The sequence below is a fragment of the Poeciliopsis prolifica genome, unplaced genomic scaffold (genome assembly GCF_027474105.1).
Source record: "Poeciliopsis prolifica strain line A6 unplaced genomic scaffold, Auburn_PproV2 SCAFFOLD018, whole genome shotgun sequence".
NCBI lineage: Eukaryota > Metazoa > Chordata > Actinopteri > Cyprinodontiformes > Poeciliidae > Poeciliopsis > Poeciliopsis prolifica.
In genome coordinates this window covers 5,143,799-5,165,349 of record NW_026562393.1, presented here as the reverse complement: position 1 = coordinate 5,165,349, position 21,551 = coordinate 5,143,799, and the positions used below count along the sequence as shown (strand labels likewise).

At 36.5% G+C, this 21,551-nt stretch overlaps 2 protein-coding genes across 4 annotated transcripts in view; both read right to left on the bottom strand.

Moving 5' to 3' along the window:
- The window catches only part of srcin1b (SRC kinase signaling inhibitor 1b), an 86,777-nt gene extending 85,709 nt beyond the window's left edge, over positions 1-1,068 (bottom strand). Inside the window, exon 1 of the mRNA XM_055042786.1 lies at positions 928-1,068. Within this exon, the coding sequence (XP_054898761.1) occupies positions 928-1,009 (82 nt within the window). The 5' untranslated portion in view covers positions 1,010-1,068. The remainder of the gene's footprint in view (positions 1-927) is intronic.
- A 6,960-nt stretch (positions 1,069-8,028) lies between these two features.
- Positions 8,029-20,293, bottom strand: grb7 (growth factor receptor bound protein 7). 3 transcript variants are annotated; one of them, XM_055043163.1, is made up of 16 exons: positions 20,172-20,293; positions 18,404-18,535; positions 18,175-18,328; positions 17,517-17,634; positions 15,232-15,388; positions 15,028-15,149; positions 13,500-13,574; positions 11,825-11,956; positions 11,606-11,716; positions 11,110-11,208; positions 10,918-11,010; positions 10,713-10,829; positions 10,129-10,186; positions 9,965-10,052; positions 8,835-8,928; positions 8,029-8,752 (listed from the first exon to the last, which is right to left on the bottom strand). In XM_055043163.1, the coding sequence occupies exons 3-16, from the start codon at positions 18,294-18,296 to the stop codon at positions 8,606-8,608; spliced, it is 1,533 nt and encodes a 510-aa protein (XP_054899138.1). In that variant the 5' UTR covers positions 18,297-18,328; positions 18,404-18,535; positions 20,172-20,293; the 3' UTR covers positions 8,029-8,605. The 3 variants fall into 3 exon arrangements, with proteins under 3 accessions (XP_054899138.1, XP_054899139.1, XP_054899140.1); XM_055043164.1 differs by lacking the exon at positions 18,404-18,535; XM_055043165.1 differs by lacking the exons at positions 15,028-15,149; positions 15,232-15,388.
- Positions 20,294-21,551: the final 1,258 nt, after the last annotated feature.

Sequence of the window (21,551 nt, the reverse complement as noted above, 5' to 3'; positions counted from 1 at the left end):
TTCACAGCAGTTCATGCCTGCTTGCATTTGAATTTTGCATGTAAAATACAAGAACACACTAAATCTACTAATAAAACCATTTTGAAGAAAATATTTTCTGTCCATGTTTGCATTTTTTCTGACTGCCCACAAAAGTGTGCCTCTGTATTTCTAAACCACAGCAGTAATACTCAGCCATCTCCAGCTGCAGCATTTTCCATCTCTTCCTGTCTAACCAACAGCAGCCTTTAGAAAATCCATCAATAGCTCCCTTTCACACTAGCCCAGATGTCGACTCAGAGAGCCAGAACATCAACAGTCTCCCATCCACACAGGCAGTAAACAGGCTCCCCCGACACAACCCACACCACCACTCACACCACCATCCTCAGAAACTCAGTCCTGATGATATCCACTCTGAAACGCATTTTATAGACACTTCGCCAGCATTTTAGGTAGACTGCAGTATTTTAAAACTGATTAGAGTGGAGTAACTCAGCTTCATCCTCACCCAAAGCAATGGGAAAGAAAAAGAACTTGCTATAAGATTCTGCCCTCATTTTTAAATGTATGCACTGCAGAGTGCCCTGCTGCAGATGACTCTACTACAAAGATATACTTTCACTCAGCAAAGTCACATTGAATTAACCCTCAGAATACATGCAAAAGGTGTCTGGCAAGCGTAGACAATGGCATGCTAAATAGGAGGAACAGTGGTTAACAGAGGTAGTTTCCCAGCACGTCAAAGAAAGGCACTCAAGTTAGAAATACCTGCAACTACAGAATGGACGGAGAGAGAGGGGACATGCCTGGGAAGGAGGAATTGCCCATTCTCCGCCTTGATAAAACAGTTTACTGTCCTTTACCGCACCGCCAGTTTATCTTCTTTTTTTCCTTATAACGCCTAATATCCTGTCCATGCACTCCTCTACTGTTGTTCCTTCTTACTCTGTTTCTTCTCTTGGTCCAGGCTTATCCCTTTCCTCTGAGAGCATCCATATCCCAGCTTCTGGCGCAGCTTTGTCAGCATGTGTGAAGCGCTCGGCAGGACAGGGATGCTCCGTCTGTGATGGGGATGAGAGCACGCTGGAGTGCAGCGGCGCTTTTAACCATGTCTCACCATGGCCACTGAATAAACTCATCTTTTATGAATGCACAGCCCTCCCCGTTCCGATTCTCTTAAAGGGCCTGCGTCTCCTCCCTGCTGCCTTTGATCTTGTCATTGCACAGATTGGATTTAACTCTTGTTCTCAAAGGTTTTGTTAGAAAAACACACTGCAGCATGTATTCAGGGCATCATTATTTGGACTTGTTGCCTTTTATGCGACTTATTTAATTATAAAAGGGAGTCCACATAAAGAAAAAAAAAGATGCAGATGTTTCTAACATACCAATAAGAAGCTAATGATGGTAATAAATTACTAATTCCACGGTACCTTTAATGGTGCTGACTGTGCACGTGTGATGAAACATTGCAGACTAAGCTAATCTCCAATAGGGTGCACGTCTGCCTTCTTCAAAAAGAAACTTTTGAAAGTAATTTCTGCCCTAGCGCCGACTGTAATTTAATCCAGAGTTGAAGGCCATGAATTAATGACACACAGAGGGCTTGTCACTGTGACTGTTCAGGGTCAGAGGATTTGTATGTCGTCCACACCATGACACCTGGTAATGAGATCCTAAGGGGCAGATGTAAAGAATCATTCGGTCACAATTTATTTTAGAAAAGAATTCTGACCCATCTACAAGATTCTTGTTTAAAAAAAAAATACAAGGTTCCTACAAAATAAAATCCAGAGAACTTAAAGAGGTAAAATGGACAGATGGAAAAACTATTTATATCTGCTGGATTTATATTCATAGCCAGCAGATTTATATCTGCTGGAAAGATGATTCCAAAATTGACTCCAATTTTGGAATCAAATTCCAAAATTGTTCAGCCTACATAGAAATCATGATCATAGAAGCATATTCAAATAAAAATCCATAAATATTCAATAACTTCCAGTTATTTTGCTCTACATATACAGATACCAAAGTACAAACAAAGCAAGGACAAAGAAAGAAAATGATTGGGCAACAAAACAGAACGAAAACAAACAAGACAGGCGCACAATGCTGCACTTTGACAAGCAAGTGAAGTGGACAGGACAATGCTTGGTGACCTGAACTGACTTACTGGTAAATAAAATAAAGCAATAAATTAAAGATGGCACTGACTGGGACTTGAGAAGGAGGATATTTCTGTTGTGAAAAAGTATCCTCTGTAAAGTTAGCCTGAAATCTGCCAACTGTCTCCACATTGCAGACTAAAGATAATAGAAGAATATATTGGTAAAACATTTTGCTAGTCTTATTTTTTCTGCCCTAAAATCACATTAAAAGTTCAGTCTAAGGCACTATTCTCTTCATCCTTCTGGTGAGATAATTAGCACTTCAACTCCCAACTCAGCTGGACATAAATTTCATCCTATAAAGGAAGAAGTAAGAAAAACATAATATGAGATTTCAAATAGGGAAAAATAACTTGTGTTTAGAAAGTCTTCCTGTTTACCTTTCTTATAACAATTTTTGTTTGTATCCTGCAATGAAACTTCGGAATATTTACAATTAAGTTTGAAGAAAGAAAGGGAAAAAAATCTCAGTAAGTGAGGCGAAGCACGGAAGAAATGCACAGAAGGAATAAATACAGAGCAGAAACAGAAAAGACGGCTAGAAGATGAGATAATAACACATTCATGGACACAGTGTTGACTGCTGTCAGGAGGAGCAGCTGCTCTCTTGCTCCATCTGGTCAGAGGAGGTGAATAATGAATCAGAATGATGCTGATGTGCACTTACTCTAACCTCACATAGCTTACATGCACAACACCAGCAACAGTCTGCAGCAGATGAAGAGACAAATGCAGAGAACTTCAAAAGGACTATGTCCTTGCAAACTGCTGCATGTCACCTGAGAGGACGTTGGCAGTGGACAGCAGCTGGGCTAATGAAGATAACTGAAGACTTCTGTGCAGCAACAACGAGATGCCAACCAAAATAACATCCAAATCCAGTTAGCTTGCTTGTTAAGAAAAAGAAATGGTCTGAATGAAAGATATTCTAAAGAAATAAATGAGATCACCTATTTGCTGCAATGTAGTTGCAGATATTGATCCATCCATCCATTTTCTTACACCCTTGTCCCCATTACGGGAACTAGGGTGTATTTTGTTGTCAAGACATATTTGCACTCACAAAAGTTTACACATTTGCAGCGTCTCAATGAGGCTACAGGTTTGTCTTGCTAGAGTACTACATGTAACAAAGGAAAGACAGAAAAAGCAGTCGCCCATCAAAAAAAATAAAAATAAAAACATTTTATTTATGCAGTCATTCATAATGTGGGCCTGATCTAACAAGGTTTATTTTTGCCTGTCCATGGTGTTGTAGATGATTGGGTTTCTATGAAATACACTAGATCAGCATCTCAACCCAAATCTGCTGAACATGCCCAACAACTGAGATGCTTTTGGCAGTAGAATAACAAACCTGCTCCATACGAGTAAATATTTTTAGTGCTGCAGTGGTCATTTTACAACATACCTCTGTTTTTTTATCTACAATTTTTCCACACACAAAATAAAGCAGCAACATTGCCATTTGAAATTCAAATAACAGCTGACTTTGCCTTTAACTGAGTCTGAAAGCTTTTATGTTCCAATTCATTTTCCAAACAACATTAACAGCAGTAAATGTTTCACAACAAAGAACTGCCAAAAACTATCATGGAAATGAATCTGTGCACCTGGTCGAATGTTTGTCTGACAGGGATCTGCACTTACTGAGTCAGCCAGGGCAAAAGACAAGTGAGCACTGGAATAATCCCCTTTTAAATAATTATTTCTAAGATGAGAGCTCAAATCCTCCTGTTGAAACAACAGATAATTCAACCTTGGAACAATAATATGCTTCAGCAGCAACAGCTCGTATGAAGGCAATTTAATTGGAATATTTTGCATGGATAACTGGATTAGCAAGTCAAAAATCCTCATTCAAAATCAGGGATTTCATCTATAATTAAAAGACAGACCAATATTTAATATTCAGGATGCTTAATACAAACTGTAACAAATATGAAAATGCAGATATCTGTTGCAGCAAGCATGTAAATGCAGCAAAAACTTGCTTTTGTTGTCAGAAAATTTCAAGCAGCAGAAAAATTCAGATCCTTCCACAGACCTTTAGTAGGGCCAAACTCAGGAGGCCAGTTTGGGCAATGAATGACCTTAAACTGGTCTTTGGGTCACATTCAGCATTTCTTCCTCCAGACAAGGAGAACTGAGTTTATGGCACAAAGGTTAATAGTTTTACCTGATCACTTCACAGTCTTGCAAAACTTTTTATAAATAATTTAGATTTTCAAGGAATTTTTACAAATTCCTTGAAACTCATCAACAAAGTAATTGTATAAGGGCTGATTTCCTGTATGTTTTGGATCTTCCCCACACCAAATTCAAATCATTGTTCATTACCAGTCCTCTGCAGATCATAATGACATGTTGGGGATGTAAAATTCAGTCATTTGAATATGAATGTTTGAGGAGCGACATCTCAAGCACGAAAAGCACCTTCTTTCAAATATTTTAGACACGAGTTAGAAAAAATGAATAAATAAATAAAAGAATCGGCACATTTCCCACCAACAATTTGGAGCTACGTTCCACAAAAAAATCCACAAATACTCAATCGCAAACAGGTGGTGGTCCAACATAAATACATAATGATTTGAAGGCAGGAGTGTTAGTCATTAAGTGACTAACCAACCTGTGTATTTTTAACTGCCTAAAAACAAGCAACTTACAGATCGTCCCATTATGGCTCCGTCACCGCTGTGAGCACAAACCAACAAATAGTCTGAAAGCGTCTCCAGCAGCAGGAAGCTCCATCATGTAAGAAATGGCCAAAACTGCAAAGACACAAAAAAGAGATTCCAACAAATACAAAACATCTACAAAAGAAAACATATAAAGATCTTCCAGCATGTGTTATGGTATCATTTTGCTATTCCGAAATGTAAAAACCATCCGTTTAACTTAAATTGCTGAACTGTTTAATAAATGTTTGAACATTTTTCTACAAAGGTGTAGTTTTTGCTGACCAGGTAAAAATGAGCCCAGCAGCAGCCACAAAGAAAAGCAGCTGAGTCCTAAAGAAGCATATTCAACTTGGAGCTTGTTGACAGCGAGCAGCCTGGATCCTGTGCATATGTGCAGTTTATGACTTTCAATACATTGCTGACGTCTGAGCTCTCAACAGCTTCCCACCAAATAACCGGCGCTCTTCCCTTTGCACAGCTGGTTTAAAGTTAATGTGTCTATATTTTTTTTAATAAAAAGGACACTTCTGAAGCTCCACTTCACCTTAACTGAATGTCTTTTCACGCTCTAAGAAGAGCCTGAAGGAGGAATAAAGAGACAACTGACCTCAAAGGAAGAAAATGTGTCCAAAAGCAGGAGACTGAATGTCGAGGTACAACTTCTCCGGTATGTTCAGCATAGCATGAAAAATTGTGGTTTCACACCGTTCTTCATAATCAGATTAAAAGGTTAACAGGAAAAGCTTGTTTTTTTTTTTTCCAAAAAATATCTTGCATTAGTCTGTTTGTGGGACATTGTTCCAAATCATTACACCTGGTTGTCCTTAGGGAGCGACAGGACCCAGTTTTATCTAGTTTCCAATTATTGTGAAACACCTGAATGAAACATCGGCTGAGGGAACATAAGTTAAAACACAATGGTAAAATCTTGGTTCCTCCACATAATTCTAATATCCTACAGCATCTTGTCTCTTAAGAATGTAAAGTTATGAGTCAGGAACCACAACATCTCTCACCTGCATACCCAATAGAAATAGTCAAACTCAGAGAATGTTTGATAATAATCGAAGGGATCCAAACTTTTTTCAGTACATTCAATAGTTTAATGTTTCATTTCAAATGATTATTTAGTCTTTCCAGATTGAAGCTTGTAAAAATTTTCTTGTCAATCATCAAAAAATACAGTTGAGGCTGAAAAAAAAGTACAATATTTTTGTGTCAATTTCAGTACTTGTATCAAACCATGACTAGAATAAAAACAAAATAGAAAATCTATCATTTACACATCTATTTACATCAAACTGCCTTCTGTTAAAAGTTTCTGCAGTTTATTTTTCCAAAGTAAAATAAAAAGAATAAAAATAAAAACATTTAATATTTGTCATTTTAATTAAAACTTAATGTTAAAACAGATTCAACGTAGAAAGCGGGCAATCTTTCCATTGACCTTTGGATCGATTCTTAATGCTTCACCTTTTTCCTTGCTCTGCTTGTCCTTCACTAAACAACAGGATATATAACACCACATTTTGTATAAGAACTCAGAAAACAACTTGTCAACTTTAGAATTCATCTCTGGTTGGAGCCCATCTCCGGTTTTAAACACAAATAAAGGACATTTTGTTACCTCTGAAAATTGGGTATGTGAAGACATCTGAACAAAACTGAATGACAGACGTTGAATGTATATAATAGAAATGCTGAAGTCAGAATTTATTTTTGCATCAACCTCCCCATATTTTCACATCTGTATATTTTTAATAACGTGTTCGACTAAACATTTTAACCTTGAAGTTATGTCATTTCGAAACACACTCCAAACCCCATTCTTTGAAGTCTACTATGAGGATTTATTACATTAATTCTGTCAGTATTTGACTCTTGAAATATAATCAAAAGTGGACTTCACCTTCTGAGAAGACACTCAAGGATTATAAAATTATGCTTTTATCTCCTTTTTGTTAAATTTATATCCATTTCAGCAGATGAAGGTCATATTCAAAGAGCTTTTTTGCACAAATTAAATCAGAAATTATGCATCACTAATTGTGTAGCAGCACACTGACAGAGCTCCCTTTGATGCCTTTCTGACCCGTCTCCCCTCTGTCTCGTTTACCCTCTAATTTACCTGTCCATCGAGGCCAATGGAGGCAAATTTGCTGCCATAGCAACGAATTCACAGAGGGATAGAGGGAAGGGTCGCTCAGAGCACGCTGATATTTAACCACGCACGCATGGACAGATATAGCAGGTCACAGAAGAAGAAAAAAATCAGCATCCAACAGAGGATGTTTGATCTGAGCACAAGAACCCAGAGGGCAGTCTTTCATGACGCTCCAGCTATAGCTTCACATACTGGTTTTCCTTTTAAAGGCAGGCCAGTTTGGAGCAATAAAAGCTTCCATTACATTCTCATTTATACCACAACGATTGATTTATAGCTCAAATTGCCAGTGGATATTGCAGCGTGGTCTTAATCAAGTGTAAAGGGACGCCTAAAATTTTTATTACATAAGGCATATTTTTCTGACAGGAGTCCCACACCACCAATGTGTTTTGTTCAATAGAGACAAAGAACCAAACTGCATCGAAAATACCAATGAAAGCCACTTAAATAGGCAGTTTCTGAATTCTGACTCAAAAGTGATTTTTTTTTTTTTGTTGCTAATATCGCTTTTGGGAAAAAATGCCCTGGCCCATTATTTTAAGAAGGTAGTGGTTTGCAACATAAAGAAAAACAAAAAACATTAGCAAAAAGAAAAAAAGGGAGAATAAAAATCTGACTTGGGTCACTGTAATACCAAAACATACTAAAAAATGTAATCAATCACATGATTTTCTTTTTTATTATTATTACTTCACTGATACATACATGGTTCTTCTGGAAAATTACAGTTTATCACAAATATTATCTTAATTATAAAGACACTTATTTATAACACCCACTTTAGCACATTTCAGCAGAAATGCCAATATTGTGTGAAGACGTTTTTTCAGAGTACCTTTGCAGAAAATCAATATATATTTTAAGAGCTACAGACATGTATTTATATTTAAAAAGTATTTCATTAATGTCTTTACCAGAGGCAATTTAATGGTCTTTCTGTAGTTGGTGTTGAGAAATCCTCAACCTTAACCTTATGCTTTTCTGGATTTATCATGTGCGAAAATTGAAAACACTGCAGATCCCATAAAGGCATAGATAAGTGCAGTTCTCTTTTTTTTTCTTATTGAATTAATTTCATCTTGGTAAGCCCTAATGTGCAATTAAAAATCCCATCTCTGGAGCTTACATGCTGCAACATTGGTTTCTTCCTTTTTGATTTGCACAACCAGGGAAACCCACTCATACTCAGAGCGCCCTCTGTCGTCCACAGTTCTCTGATAGAGATGTATTCAGGGGTGTCTGAAGCTCCTAATGTAAAGCTGTTCAGCTCTTTATCACAGCAACAGTGTGGCACTGCATGAAAATAAAGTTCACATTCCATCTTTTCCAAACACACCCCTCATAGCGCTGAAAGCCTGTCCAACATGGCTAATTAAGATGTCTCTAAAGGGACGGCTGCTCATTAATTAAAATAAAAAACAGCCAGAGTCTGTGCAGACCTATGTTGTGGGGGGAAAAAAAAAGTGGGGAGGAGCGGATGAAATGCTTCATCTCTGGTTCATACTCATGCCCACAGCTCTGACAGCTTCATCTCACTGGGATGATCTGTTTCCTTGATGGATATCGCTGTGAAATAAAGCAGTCCAGAGAACAGAGGAGGTTCACAGCGGCACACAGATGCAGGGGCGTGTGAGGCATGCAGGCAGGGCGCCCTTGTTGATTTGATAAAACTCAACCAGCTGCAGGAGGTCGATGAACCGAGTCTTGCCATCGTCTAAAGTGAGGTACTTTTTTCCATCCTCCAAAACCTGCAGAGACTTGGCTGAATTAGTCAGTGCCATTTTTTGGAAATTATAAAAAACCTCATCAGAAAGAGCACGGGGAACTCACCGGGATCACGATAAAGTGTTTGACCTTCAGCTCATGACACAACGACAGCACAAAGCAGTTCTCATGCTGTTGGCTTCTACGTATCAGGAACATCCTGAAGATCAATACATGTTAAAAATATCTCCAATGAGATAAAACTGTTCTGTCAACATATAAAATGCTAGGTTTTCAACTTAAAGCATACATTATATAAACATCAATTACATGGTGAAAATATAATTGTAGAACATTTAATTTATGAGAAGGTTTTTCCAGACATCCGCAAGTTATGAATGTCACAGGACTTTGCAACTGCAACACATCATTGATTACATTTTTTAGTATGTTTTAGTTTTGGTATTACAGTGACCCAAGTCAGATTTTTATTCTCCCATTTTTTTTTTTTATAAATAAGTGCTGTTTGTTGTGCAAATTTTGGCTAAAGAAGAAGGGACAGAGCAGACTGCATTAGCTTCTTAATAAATTATTAGCTGCAGAAAGTTGTTTGAGATCTTCTACAGGTCTGCTATTTGCTGTCATCCGTTTGGGTTAGAAGCAGCAGGTAAACAATGCTGGCTCTGTCCCGCAGACTGATGTGGATCTTCAAGAGCTGGTTGTGCAAAGACGGATGCTTTATCAAATCTAAAATTACAGATAAACCTATTATTTTCACAACTTCATTATTTAACCATTACATAAAAGCACAAAAAGGAGTTCCTTCATACATATTTATATTCGATAATGATTCTGATAAAGTATAAGAAAATTAAACTGAATTGTGAACTTAATCCACTAAAATGTATCAGTCTTTTCAGAACAGCTGTATTTATTCAAAGATGAAAATAAATGTAATTTTATAGATATTTGCCTTTGGTTGTACTTAAAGGTCATTATTTAAAGGGTGGACTGATTACAGATGCACAGCACACTTTCAAATTTTATTTTTAAAAGGTTCTGAAAAATATATCATTTAAAAAAAATTTATTAAGCAGCCAGACTTGAAATAAACCAGCAACTAAAACTCCAAAGAAAAACTTATAGGCAGCCAAATCTATATAAAAAAAAAACTATTTCAGTTGTAAAAACAAGATTTTAAGCATCATTTCTAATTGAAAACCAGTAAAAATGTCATTCACTCTGGTGGTTCTCACCCATCTACCAGCCCCTGCTTCTCTATCAGCTTCTCTGCTTCATTTCTGGTCAAACCACCATAAAACCATGGGTGGGTCTCATGAAAGGCTATGAGCAAAGAAAAATACACTGGTGTATTATTCAGTTACTTATGAAGTTACGTGTGGATCTCGTGTGGACTTACAGAAATCCTGAGACTCAGAGTTTGTGTTGGGCTGGCAGAACCTTAAGGCCTCTCTCTTCTGTCAGAAAACAAGCATCAGACAAAGGTCAGGAAATGTCAAATCATTTCTCCTCTCTACATAGGTAATTTAATTTGATGCATTGTGGCTTCTTTACAAAACACAGAACTTTATCTGTAAAGAACATTTCAAATAAAGAGACTGAAAAAATTCTTGAACTTTATAGATTAGGACAAAATAAGAAGCAACTGCTCTTTATCGGCATCAAAATCCATAAAATAAAACCTCAGATTAACAAAAACAAAAGGAAGATACAATAATTTGTATCAGAACCTCTATAAAAGCAAAAGTTTTTGTTGTCTGACGATGTGTTTTACGTAGGACATAAGAAGTAGAGAGTGACTGCACTGGAAACATTGAGACACTTAGAAACGTCTTCAGACATGACAATGCTGCTAAGGTAAGATTTAAAATGCTGTTGGTTTATTTATCAGTGTATCAACTCTGTTGTCTTTCAACATCAGCTTCACAAAGGCAGAGTCAAAAGAGAACATTTAAGAGCACAGACTGACTTGTTCCCCCTCACCCTCCAGGCCTGTGCTTCCTCTTGCTCTGCATTCAGAGCCTCAGTCAGGTTTTCAATGACACGTCCTCCAGCTTTACCTGTGAAGTCCATCGCCACCAAGCCATTCTCTGACTTTGACTGCAAACAGCACAGGTACAGTTCAAGTACACCGCATACAGAAATGACGGGGCCAATCACAATGCTGCATCTTGCAAGAGAAACTGACTTTGCTCTCCGTGAGCTTTGGGTGTATTGAGGTTCGTGGAGCCAACTTGGACTCTGATATTGCATTATAGTTTAGCTTAATCTGCCTCCCACACTGAAAACACAAAACCACAGACAATGTAATTATTTTGCATTCCCGTCTGTAATTTGCCAAAATAATATTTTAAAAAGCAAGTTTCATTTTAAAATGTACCTTGAACAATCTGAAAGCACAAATCCACCTATTTCGTATCGCTTCAGTTTCAGCACACATGATCTTTAAATCCTTAACTTGGCCTTGACTCTTGGTGGGCTGAGCAAACACAGAAACAAAGCATACATCAGGCATCTGAGGTTTACATATAGTCATCATGGGTATGAATAGTATGTTTCCTTTATTTTTTATTGACTAAGCTGCACCCTTGCAAGGAAGGAATAGTCTCATTAGGCCGACTGCTTTTCAGTTTCCACCTTAATTCACTATTCATACATTATGTAATTTGTTGGATATATGGTGATGATGCAGGCGTTTCTCAACAGTTACAAAGTTCAAAGATTAAATACAAAGGTTTTAACCAGAGGAGGGATTGTATAACAAACAGCACTTATTTATAATGGTCAAGACATCACTCTAAAAGATCACAATTGAATTCTTTGTTTAAATTACAAAAATAAGCAAAGTAAAATTTAAGTCTGTTAACATTTTCTACCTTGATGCAGAAGTTGAATTCAGTAGGAGCTCCATATCGTTTGCAGCCATCAACCACTTTGTACACGTTTGAAACATTTAGCTTGGCGAATTCTTTTAGATGCTGATTATCCTATATCCCAAACACAGATTGCAGAACAAAAGTTAAACAAACACTCAAACAATTTACAATCTTGGCAACAAATCAAGTGCAGGAGAAAACATGAGAAGTTTTCCTAACTGTTTGTTTGGTGGATATGTAAAGACCAGACCGTCGGAGGGTGAAGAACATCTTCTTCCAAGACGTCTTAAAGTATCCCTTTAAGTAGAAAAATCCCTTGATCTGAGGAGATTTCTCATTCGTAATCAGCTCCTGTTGAGGAAACAGAATTCAAGTTCTGTCTCAAATAAAGTGATCCCTGTGGTGCCACTAGACTTTACGCCAAAAATGTTTTGCTTGTGATTCTGCACATTTATTTGGACATGTTAACAAACATAAGATACATCTTTCTCAGATCTTTGTGTTATTTCACCACATTACTATCAGCAATTTAACATCAATTTACTGATTATGCTCCTCACAGTGACTTCCCCTGCTCTTGTTAGTTCGAGTTTCCAACTGGAGCTTTAACACACTAAATATACATTAGGATTTCAGCACACATTTAAATTTATCAGCATTTACCAAATTTCTTTACATTTTAGAAGAAAACAATGCAGGTGAAAGAGTAAGCAAAAGGCAGTAAAGAGTGCAGCCATGTTGTGCTGGTGGCACTAAGATTCAGCATCAAAGCCTTAAAAGATAGGAGAGCAAAGTGATAGCAAAGTCTGCAGTTAAAATTTGATTTCACATAGATTTAAAATGTCCATCAGGGTTAAAGGAATTAGGAGAAATAGGTTGTCACAAAAAATTAGCCAATCTGGCTGTAATTGCCCCACAAATTAAAATGATGTTGGCATTCAGATGAAGCAGATTCAACAACCGCAGTTGTTCTGATTTTGACCAACATCATTTCTGCGATTTGCATAGGAAATGTCACCACAATCCTTCTAATTAGTTTCACTGCACAAGAGTAATGCAACTTTTAAAATGTTATTCCAAAGCCATTGTTTTTCATGTCACTAAGTCCCAAACTTGTTGTTAGTCACTTCAAACAAACTGGACGGAAGACAAGATAAGTTACATAGGGACTCCAAGCAAACATGCCCTTCTTCATTTGCGTTGGGCACTGAGAAAACCAATGTTGTTGCAGATATTTATAAGTAAAATAAAGCATTTTCAGCATCAAAGTGTATTATAGTTCTAATGCAAAATGTGTTTTCAATGAATAAGTTTCTTTGTGACGCATATATGAAGCTCATATAAAATTACTAACTCTCCATCTGTATATTTTTGTCAGAAAACAACCTGATTACCCTAACTGCTACGTCATCACCCATATAAATGTTTTCCCATTTCAGTGGAAATTGAATCAAAACAATATTGTGTTCAGAAGAGTATATGTAAACTTAATTTTTGCTTAGTAAATCTATTTAGAAGTCAACTGTAATTCATATAGATTTCATGCTTTCAAAATTCTTAACTTTTCTATTTTTAAAATATTTTATATCTCCGTCGTTGACGTTTGTGACAGTAGTCTGTAAAAACTAAATCCTTTCACATACTTTTAGCTGGTTAGACTGCAGTTTTTGCTATTCAGTACGTTTTTATGATATTTCTTCAAAACTTTTTGTTAGCTTAGCATTTATTCTAAAACTGTTTCAGGAGATTTTCTAGAAACATTCAACCACTTTTACAGAATGAATGATAGATTTTCTTGTTAAGGCATCCTGCTAGAAAACATTTTGGTGATTCATATCTTACATATTTTATATTACACAATTTAAAAAAAAACATAAAATTGTTCTTGGTTTACCCGAATGAACACTGTCGATGTCATGTTCCTCATGGGATTCTCGCTGTCTGAGATCATTTCATCTGCAAAGAAGCGCTGCAAGATGAATCACAGGAACTTTCAGTAAATTTATCTTACAGATTTACAAAACTGTGTTAAAAAAAAAACAAAAACATGATTATTAGGACTAGGAATTTTCAACCTCCTTGCTGAAAAACATCAATATTTATTATTTAAGAATTATTGCAAGTGGTTCAGACCTCAACCTCAGGCCTCTGTCAACAGTTCCTCCAGGATTTCACAATTGTTTTTGAAACCAAAATCACTAATTTTCTGATGCTACTTCAAAATTATTTACATTTTTTTGTTGTTGTTGTTGTGTAATCTATGCGTAAAAGACAAACAATGAGAAAAAAATCAAAAAGCAGACAAAATGGACAATCAAATTCTTTCTTTCTTTGGAGAACTTAAATACCTCGATTTTGGTTACTCTCCTTATCAATCTTTATAACTTGACATCAACTAAGGTTGAGGCAGCAGTGTATTAGAAGTAAGAAACACTGCCACCTACAGGTGAGAATTGGTCACTTAAATCCAATGTTTTTGACCATGTGTTGTGGACAATTTGCAATAAATTCACAATTATATATGAGTCAATCTGCAGCTCTGTTGAATTCCGAAAAACTGGAGGGACAATGTGTGCAGAAATTCCTGAATTATTTTTCCGGAGGAACAAAATGAATCCTAGAATGTCAAAATAAGTCAAAATAACTCAAATATGACAAATTTCAATAAAGTATCTGCTGTGCACAATAAATCTTTCTTTTACCCATGACACCTTAAAGGCTCCATGCCTTGTAACACCCACTGTGAAAATGTGTAAAATTGCTGTATTTCTAAAATGTTCTGTATGATATTTTGCTATAATAATAAAAGTACTTTTAGAGTTTTGCACATGTTTCAAATCACAACACACAACAGGCTTTGTATCATCTGGAGGCACAAAGACCCTCAGGTATTCTGGCTGTGGTCTGCTCTGCATCCCCAGAACCAGAATCAAACGAGAAGAAGCAGCATTCAGCTTCTATACACCACAAATCTGAAACAAACCAGAAAACTGCAAAACAGCTGAAACACTGACTTCCTTTAAATCTCAACTAAAAATTCACCTATTTAGAGTTGTATTTAAAACATAATAAATTACAAATTTAATCATGGCACTTGACAGAATGTAATGTTTTAATTGTTGTTTCTATGCTGCATGACTTTGTGTCATTGTGTTTGTCATGATGTAAAGCACTTAGAAATAAATGCCTTGCTGCTGAAATGTGCTATACAAATCAAGTTTGATTTGATTTTGATTTGACAAAGGCAGTGTGGGCTCACCATAAAGATCTATGGGAAGCCCATTCAATCAAAGTCAACAGTCTTAAATGGTGCAAGTGCGCAGATGCCAGACTACGACCAACATGAGGAACTGTCTGAGGTCTTCACTCAGTCTGTTAACACAGAACTTAACCTGCCACTCATGAATGAAGGCTTTACATACCCACTGTATATGGAAGAATTCATACTTGTCATAGTTTTTGGAGAACATGAATCTCGCCTCAACCTTCTCAGACCAGGTGGCCTGAACCTCCACTACGACCTCGTGGTCCTCCAGACATCTCTCTGAAGACATCAGGATGAAGATGTAAACCAAACCAGTCTTGTCATTCAATGGCAATTGTGTAGTGAACCTTCTCAGGTTTACCTAGGCCCAGAGTAGGATAGATCTCGAGTAGCGCCCAGTTGCCCTCATCGCTGCAGTGAGCTGACTGGACCAATAGCTGGCACACGTCTCTGGCTGTTGCTTGGCGACCAATCAATATAGTCTTATAGGCGCTCTCATCTCCGTAGACTTTAATCACCTGAGGGAAAATCCACAATAATCCCTCCAATTAAAAGGAGACACTGCAGTCCGCTTGAAACAAAATAGAGGTTGTTTGGTATAGTAATGTAAATTCATTTAAGGATTTCTTCTTTCTAGTTAGGATGGAAATAAGTTTTTCCCCTCAAATGGAGAGAAAATTAGCTCAAAAATATAACTCAATTTTCCCTGAGAGTAGTTATAGTCTTTAAGTACTAAAGAAATAAATAACTGTAGCTGAGATTAAAAAAAAAGAAAAGACAGACACTACATGGTGAATAACAGCTGTTAAAATGTTCAAATATATGAACACCTGAAAGCCTAAAACTCCAGCGGTCCACTTTCCAAGTGATTATCTTGTCTGTAATTCCTTTGCTTTTCTCCTGGATTACACACTAATTGATACCGGGTCTATAAATTCCAAAAACCTCAGATAAAAACCCAAAATGTGACACACAACAGTCAAAAACTTTGTGTACAATAAGCTTCAAAGCTCAAAGAGAAGTTTTAATTGGTTTCTAATTTCAGAGTGACCTGGCCGCAAACTTTATGGCAGAAAACATCTCCCTCTTCTCGAGGTTAAAATGCTGAAACCTTCTCTGCATCCCTATGGACTGAAAAGCAGCTGTTCACATACACAAGAGATCAACTGTGCGCAGGTTATTAAACCGGCTGGATTATTCTTTGAGCAGGCGAGACACTGACTGCGTCCGACATCGACAGGTTTCCAAGCAAAAAGAAGACAACCTGGCTGACCAGGAACATGTCTTTAAATGAGAACAGGCTGGTGGAGTGAGCACTGGAGTCATTCAGGCAGAAATAATGACTGCATATCAACTCGAGAGGATAGGAGAACAGCAAGGCTTTCTATGGAAATATTTTACTGCACTCTGACTCATTTCACTTCCTCAAAACAAATTGTGGTTCTAACAAAGGGACATTAGGTTACAGATTCAAGAATTACTGCACACAATGTGGTTGTTAATACAATAGCAATACACATAAACCCTGAGAAATATTTTTAAAAAAACATTAAAAAAAACAGACGATGTCTGTCCAATCCTTTGGACAGTATGATCCTATTATAAGGATCAAATTTCAATCCCAGCTTCAGTTACAGTTATGGAAACTGCTGCAGGGCAATGACAAGAAGTGCAGTGGGAGAAATATCTGTGTGTGCCGTGGTATTAAAGGTCCTGAAAGCTCTATTGTCAGACTTCTGAACAAAATCGCATATTGACAAAAGAGGTTCAGGGGGGTGATTCAAGATGGTTTCCTCTATCTTTTTTGGTATGGCCTTTCTTTCTGAGCAGTTCAACAAAAAGTAGGCTGGAGATGATTAGAAACTGCTAAATTATATGTTTCGACTTAGTTTGCCAGAATAAAAGCCACATTTGGGGAGTAAAACATATCAGGAAAATCATCAAATAAGTGCAAAGATTCTTTATACACACAGTGATATGTTTGCAAATTTTTATATTACATAGGACAGTCAAAAAAAAAGCAGGAAACATATTGAGATACCTTACAAACCAAGTTAACATAAAAAAATTTACTGAAATTAATCCAATATTGACTCATATGTAGTTTAAGCATGTCTTAGCTACAATGGCCTCAGTGACGGCACCATTTCCATTCTTTGTAATCCTTTTTTACTGAATTAAATGAAATAATTTGAATTAATATGAGTAACAACAACATTTATTTTCCCTTTGGGATCAATAAGGTGTTTTTTTAATTGAATTGAAGAACAAGATCCTGAAATGACACAATCTGTGCATCACTCTGTTTATTTAAAAGAACAAACAGATAAAAACAACTCAGCCTTGGCAACTGTTGCACACCGACATGCATAAATATTACAGACAAGTTGATTCTGGTAGTGTTTCAAGATGTGACAAAGATTGCATGAAAAGATAAGACTTCCTTGTCAATCACAGCAACCAACTTTCTGTTTAGAATTCTCTACTGGCTGAGATAGAAAGAGGACCCAAGCATTTTCTGGGTTGGGACGACGTTTTATCATCCCCCTCCAGAACCTCATGTATTTTTTTGGGTTGTTGGGGAGAGGCAAAATTAAGGGTCATGAGAGTGCAATTTCATATGATTTATGACCTAAACATACTCACAAATTTGTCACTTGATTCTGATGGAAGTGAACCATGAAGCAATGAAAGATTGCACAGCTCTGGAAAGGGGTTTGGAATGGGGGGCTCAGAGGAAGACAAAAATTCACCTCCTTTCTTCCTAAAAGAATTAGAATGACAAAATTAATAAAATGAAACATCTGTTTGTAAATTACACATGTGGAAAAAAATTGTTAATAACTGAAAAACCCACGATGGTCACTGAAAGAATTTGAAACTGACAAATGTAATATTAAGATGCTGAACTCACATTGACAGCTACAGCAATAGTGATTGCAGGTATTATTGTTTTTGTCCAGACCTATTGTTAGTTTATGTTTTGTTAATTCTGTTGAATTCAAAAGCAATGTGTATATATATATATATATATATATATATATATATTATATATATATATATATATATATATATATATATATATATATATATATATATATATATTATTCAACAATTCAGCCTCAACTTGTCACTTTTAAAACTAACAAACACCCCCACATGTCATAATCTCTTGTTCAACCAGCTGACCTACAGTTAAGTGAGCACCAGGATTTTCTCCAGAAGCCCAGTGACTCACAGCTACTCTGTTGTATGTGCTGCTTTTGAATCAGCAAGACTGAGTGTCTGTGACTGCCGGTCGTACCTGTTTGGGCTAATTACGATGGGCTGGGAGCGGCGGACAGGTGGTGACTCAGGTACAAGAGGACTCAGGGTTAAAGTGGAGCAGCCCAGCGACACCTCCTCCTCATCTGATGAATCCTTCATTCTGGAGCACTCAAAAGACTTTCTTGAGGATTCTGAAGGGAAATCAGAGTGTTGGAGCCAATGGAAATCCATATGTAATGGAGGAACCGTGAAATTGCTCCTTTTACCTTTAAGAGCTTGTTATTCTTGCTTTTAAATGTGAACAAATAAACAAGAATACTATGACAACACTTAGATCTACACATAATCAAAAGTCTGTCAATGTATTTTTGCTATGGAATTTCTCCCATGATGTAACTCTGAAAAACAAAACAGAACAAAAACATAAAACAACAACAAAAAAAAACAAATTGTTTTGTGCTAATCCATCCGTGACATTTGCAAGACTGGTTGGCATCGATCATGCTGCTAAGCCAATAGCGAAACCAGGACAATATACGACAGTAAATCTCTGGCTCAACAGGAACGACAGCATGGCTCAGGTTAGTATTTTTGTGTCTCAAAATAGACTCACATGGCAGCGAGCCATAGAAAAATCTGAGTCTGATTTTCCACTAACACACCAGACAACCCCGGAAGACGTGCAGAGAGTAAACATGTAAACATACACACACTGTTTTTTGGTGTAAAATTGTATGGCCTTTACTGCTAAGAAAATATAATTAAACCGCCTTTAGAGGGTTTAATCATGTCTTGTAATCTTGTCTTGTTCTAAAGTTTTAGCTTAAATGAGTCAAAGAAATATATTTTTTTCCTTTTGTTACTGACACTCTTCAGCTCACTTCAGAGCATTTTTGATCAACTGGAAGACTTATACAAAGACCCAGAATTTTTTGTCTTTTTTACTTATAAGGCCTAAAAATTTAATCCAAGTTCTTCATTTAACTCTTCCGTCTCAGTTTAGAGCATAGCTGTTTAAAATGTCCCAAGTTTGAAAGATTTGTTTGCATCAGAATATAAAGTAGGAAAACACACAAGTTTTCCTACTGATAATGTTCTCAACATTATCAGTAGAGAACATACTCAATCAATAAAATCAGAATTGATGAATTCATTGTAGGAAAAAAAACTGCTCAACTACCATAATCCAAAGAAAATAAGAAATCATGTTTACATGCAGGAATGATTTTTACACTGAATAATCTATCGAGCAAAGTTCGATGGATTCTTGGAATTCCTTTTGACTTGCTTCAAACATAAATTGTATAGTTTTGAATTCAACCAAATCATAAAGTTTCAATATATTTGACTTTAAAAATAATGTGTTTGTGTGCTTGCCAATCCCTGTATTCTGAATAATCCTAATGGCTCTCTTTTGGAATACATTGAATGGCATTAGGTTGCTTTTATATATGCTCCCCAGATTTCCACAAAGTAAGACATTGTGTGATTAATTGCCATGAAATATTACCTGCTTTTTTTTCATATGAACACAGCATTTATTTGCATGCAGTGCAACATTTTTTTGTTGTTATCCTGTGACTCAAATCATACCAACATCAAAATAACTAAGAAAGCAAGCTGAAAAAACACTTATTTTATTATAAATACAAAAACTGTCAAAAATGTATACAGGGTCATACCGTTGAAGGTCTTTTCTTAAAAAAAGATTCAAGATCGACACATGTAATTCCTTAAATCAAACTAAAACATTCAGTTTGCAGCCTTTTTATGTATATAAACACTTGAGATCAGGTTTCATGATCCAGTCATGTTGCTTAGGAAATCACCCCAAAAACAACTACTATGCCGTATTAAGAAATACAATTACCACTTCAGCCTAAACCCTATGACTGATGAGAAACGCCACATCACGTTACCATCTGTCTTCCTGATGTACTTTAATCTCCTGCTGTGCTAAAATGCCTCTTCTGTCCCATCAAAGTGACATTACAGCGCCAAACTCAGAACAAAGAGGCTCCAGCTGGACCTTACCTGAAACCCGCGGTGTTCCACACGAGCCCCTGTCTGCTCATGGAGAAGGCGGCGTCTCTTGGCTGGTTTCTTCCAGGTGGGTCTGTTTCTCAGAGTTGAAAAGCCAACGTTTCGTTTTCAGACGTTGGCAAAAAGTTGATGCCGTGACAGCGGCGTGCGCTGAGACGTCAGAGTGGGCGGGGCCTGTCCGACAGGTAGATGACGAGAGCAGCCCGTTGGCCACGCCTTCTTCTGTCAATGAGGTCACTTGGCTTGATGAAGCATCTTTATTTCCTAATTTTGTTGCTGTTTTTGTTTTCTACTCACCGCAGTGTTAATAAATCTACTTATTATTTTTTCATACATTTCATACAGTATAACCTGATAAAATAGTACTTTAAATATAGGCCTAATTAGTTTTCAAAGTACTAAATAGATAGATAGATAGATAGATAGATAGATAGATAGATAGATAGATAGATAGATAGATAGATAGATAGATAGATAGATAGATAGATAGATAGATAGATAGATAGATAGATAGATAGATAGATAGAGAGAGAGAGAGAAAGAAAGAAAGAAAGAAAGAAAGAAAGAAAGAAAGAAAGAAAGAAAGAAAGAAAGAAGAAAGAAAAAAAGAAAGAAAGAAATCAATTGAAAAGTTTTGGTGAAAAGGAATCAGTTGACATCTCCAGCTGTCATGGAGAGAGGTTGGATGCATACACCATGGACATCATACTATATACCAAAAGACAATTTTAGAGTATTATATTTGCATCATGGGAAATTTGGAGTACCCAGAGAACATGCAGACTTCTCATAGAAAGACAGATTGGTACTGAACCCATAATCTTGCCCCAATACAAACGCTGGGCCTGTAGTTGCAACTGCCTCACTGTGCAGATAGATAAAGGAATGTTGCTGTTATTGTATAAAAATTTTTTGAAAGATAATGACTCATTAAATATTTAATCATCGTGAAATTGCGAGGCCAGTAAAGAGCTGTCATCAGTACAGACACGACAATAAACAATATCTGATTAATGAGAATGAAACCAGCTTCTGTGTGAGGCCTGCTTGAGTTTTTTTTTATTTATTGTAGAGGTTTAGATGACTCGTCCTCTCGTATTTTATTACTGTCACATGTTGTGGGTTTTATTATTTCTAAAAATAAGTACTGTGTTCACTGTTACGCCAGAATCAATATGGAATTCAAAAATACTTCATTAATCCCAAAGAGAAATTAAATGTTGTTGTCACTCATTAAGAGAACAAAGGATTTTTCAGGATTACACTGAAGTATGATTGAATAACATTTATGTTTATAAAACCTCATATTGTTCTATTTGGTTTTATCTGGTTTGCTGAAAATTAGCTATAAAGAATATTGCTGAGATTTTA

What these genes read in the sequence shown, in the direction of transcription:
- grb7 (XM_055043163.1), bottom strand. Translation starts at nt 18,296, where the DNA reads ATGAAGGATTCATCAGATGAGGAGGAGGTGTCGCTGGGCTGCTCCACT. An exon ending in ACATATCCACCAAACAAACA is followed by an intron (nt 11,717 to 11,824) that starts GTTAGGAAAACT and finishes TTTGGGATATAG; the next exon opens with GATAATCAGCATCTAAAAGA. An exon ending in AATTCAACTTCTGCATCAAG is followed by an intron (nt 11,209 to 11,605) that starts GTAGAAAATGTT and finishes GTGTTTGCTCAG; the next exon opens with CCCACCAAGAGTCAAGGCCA.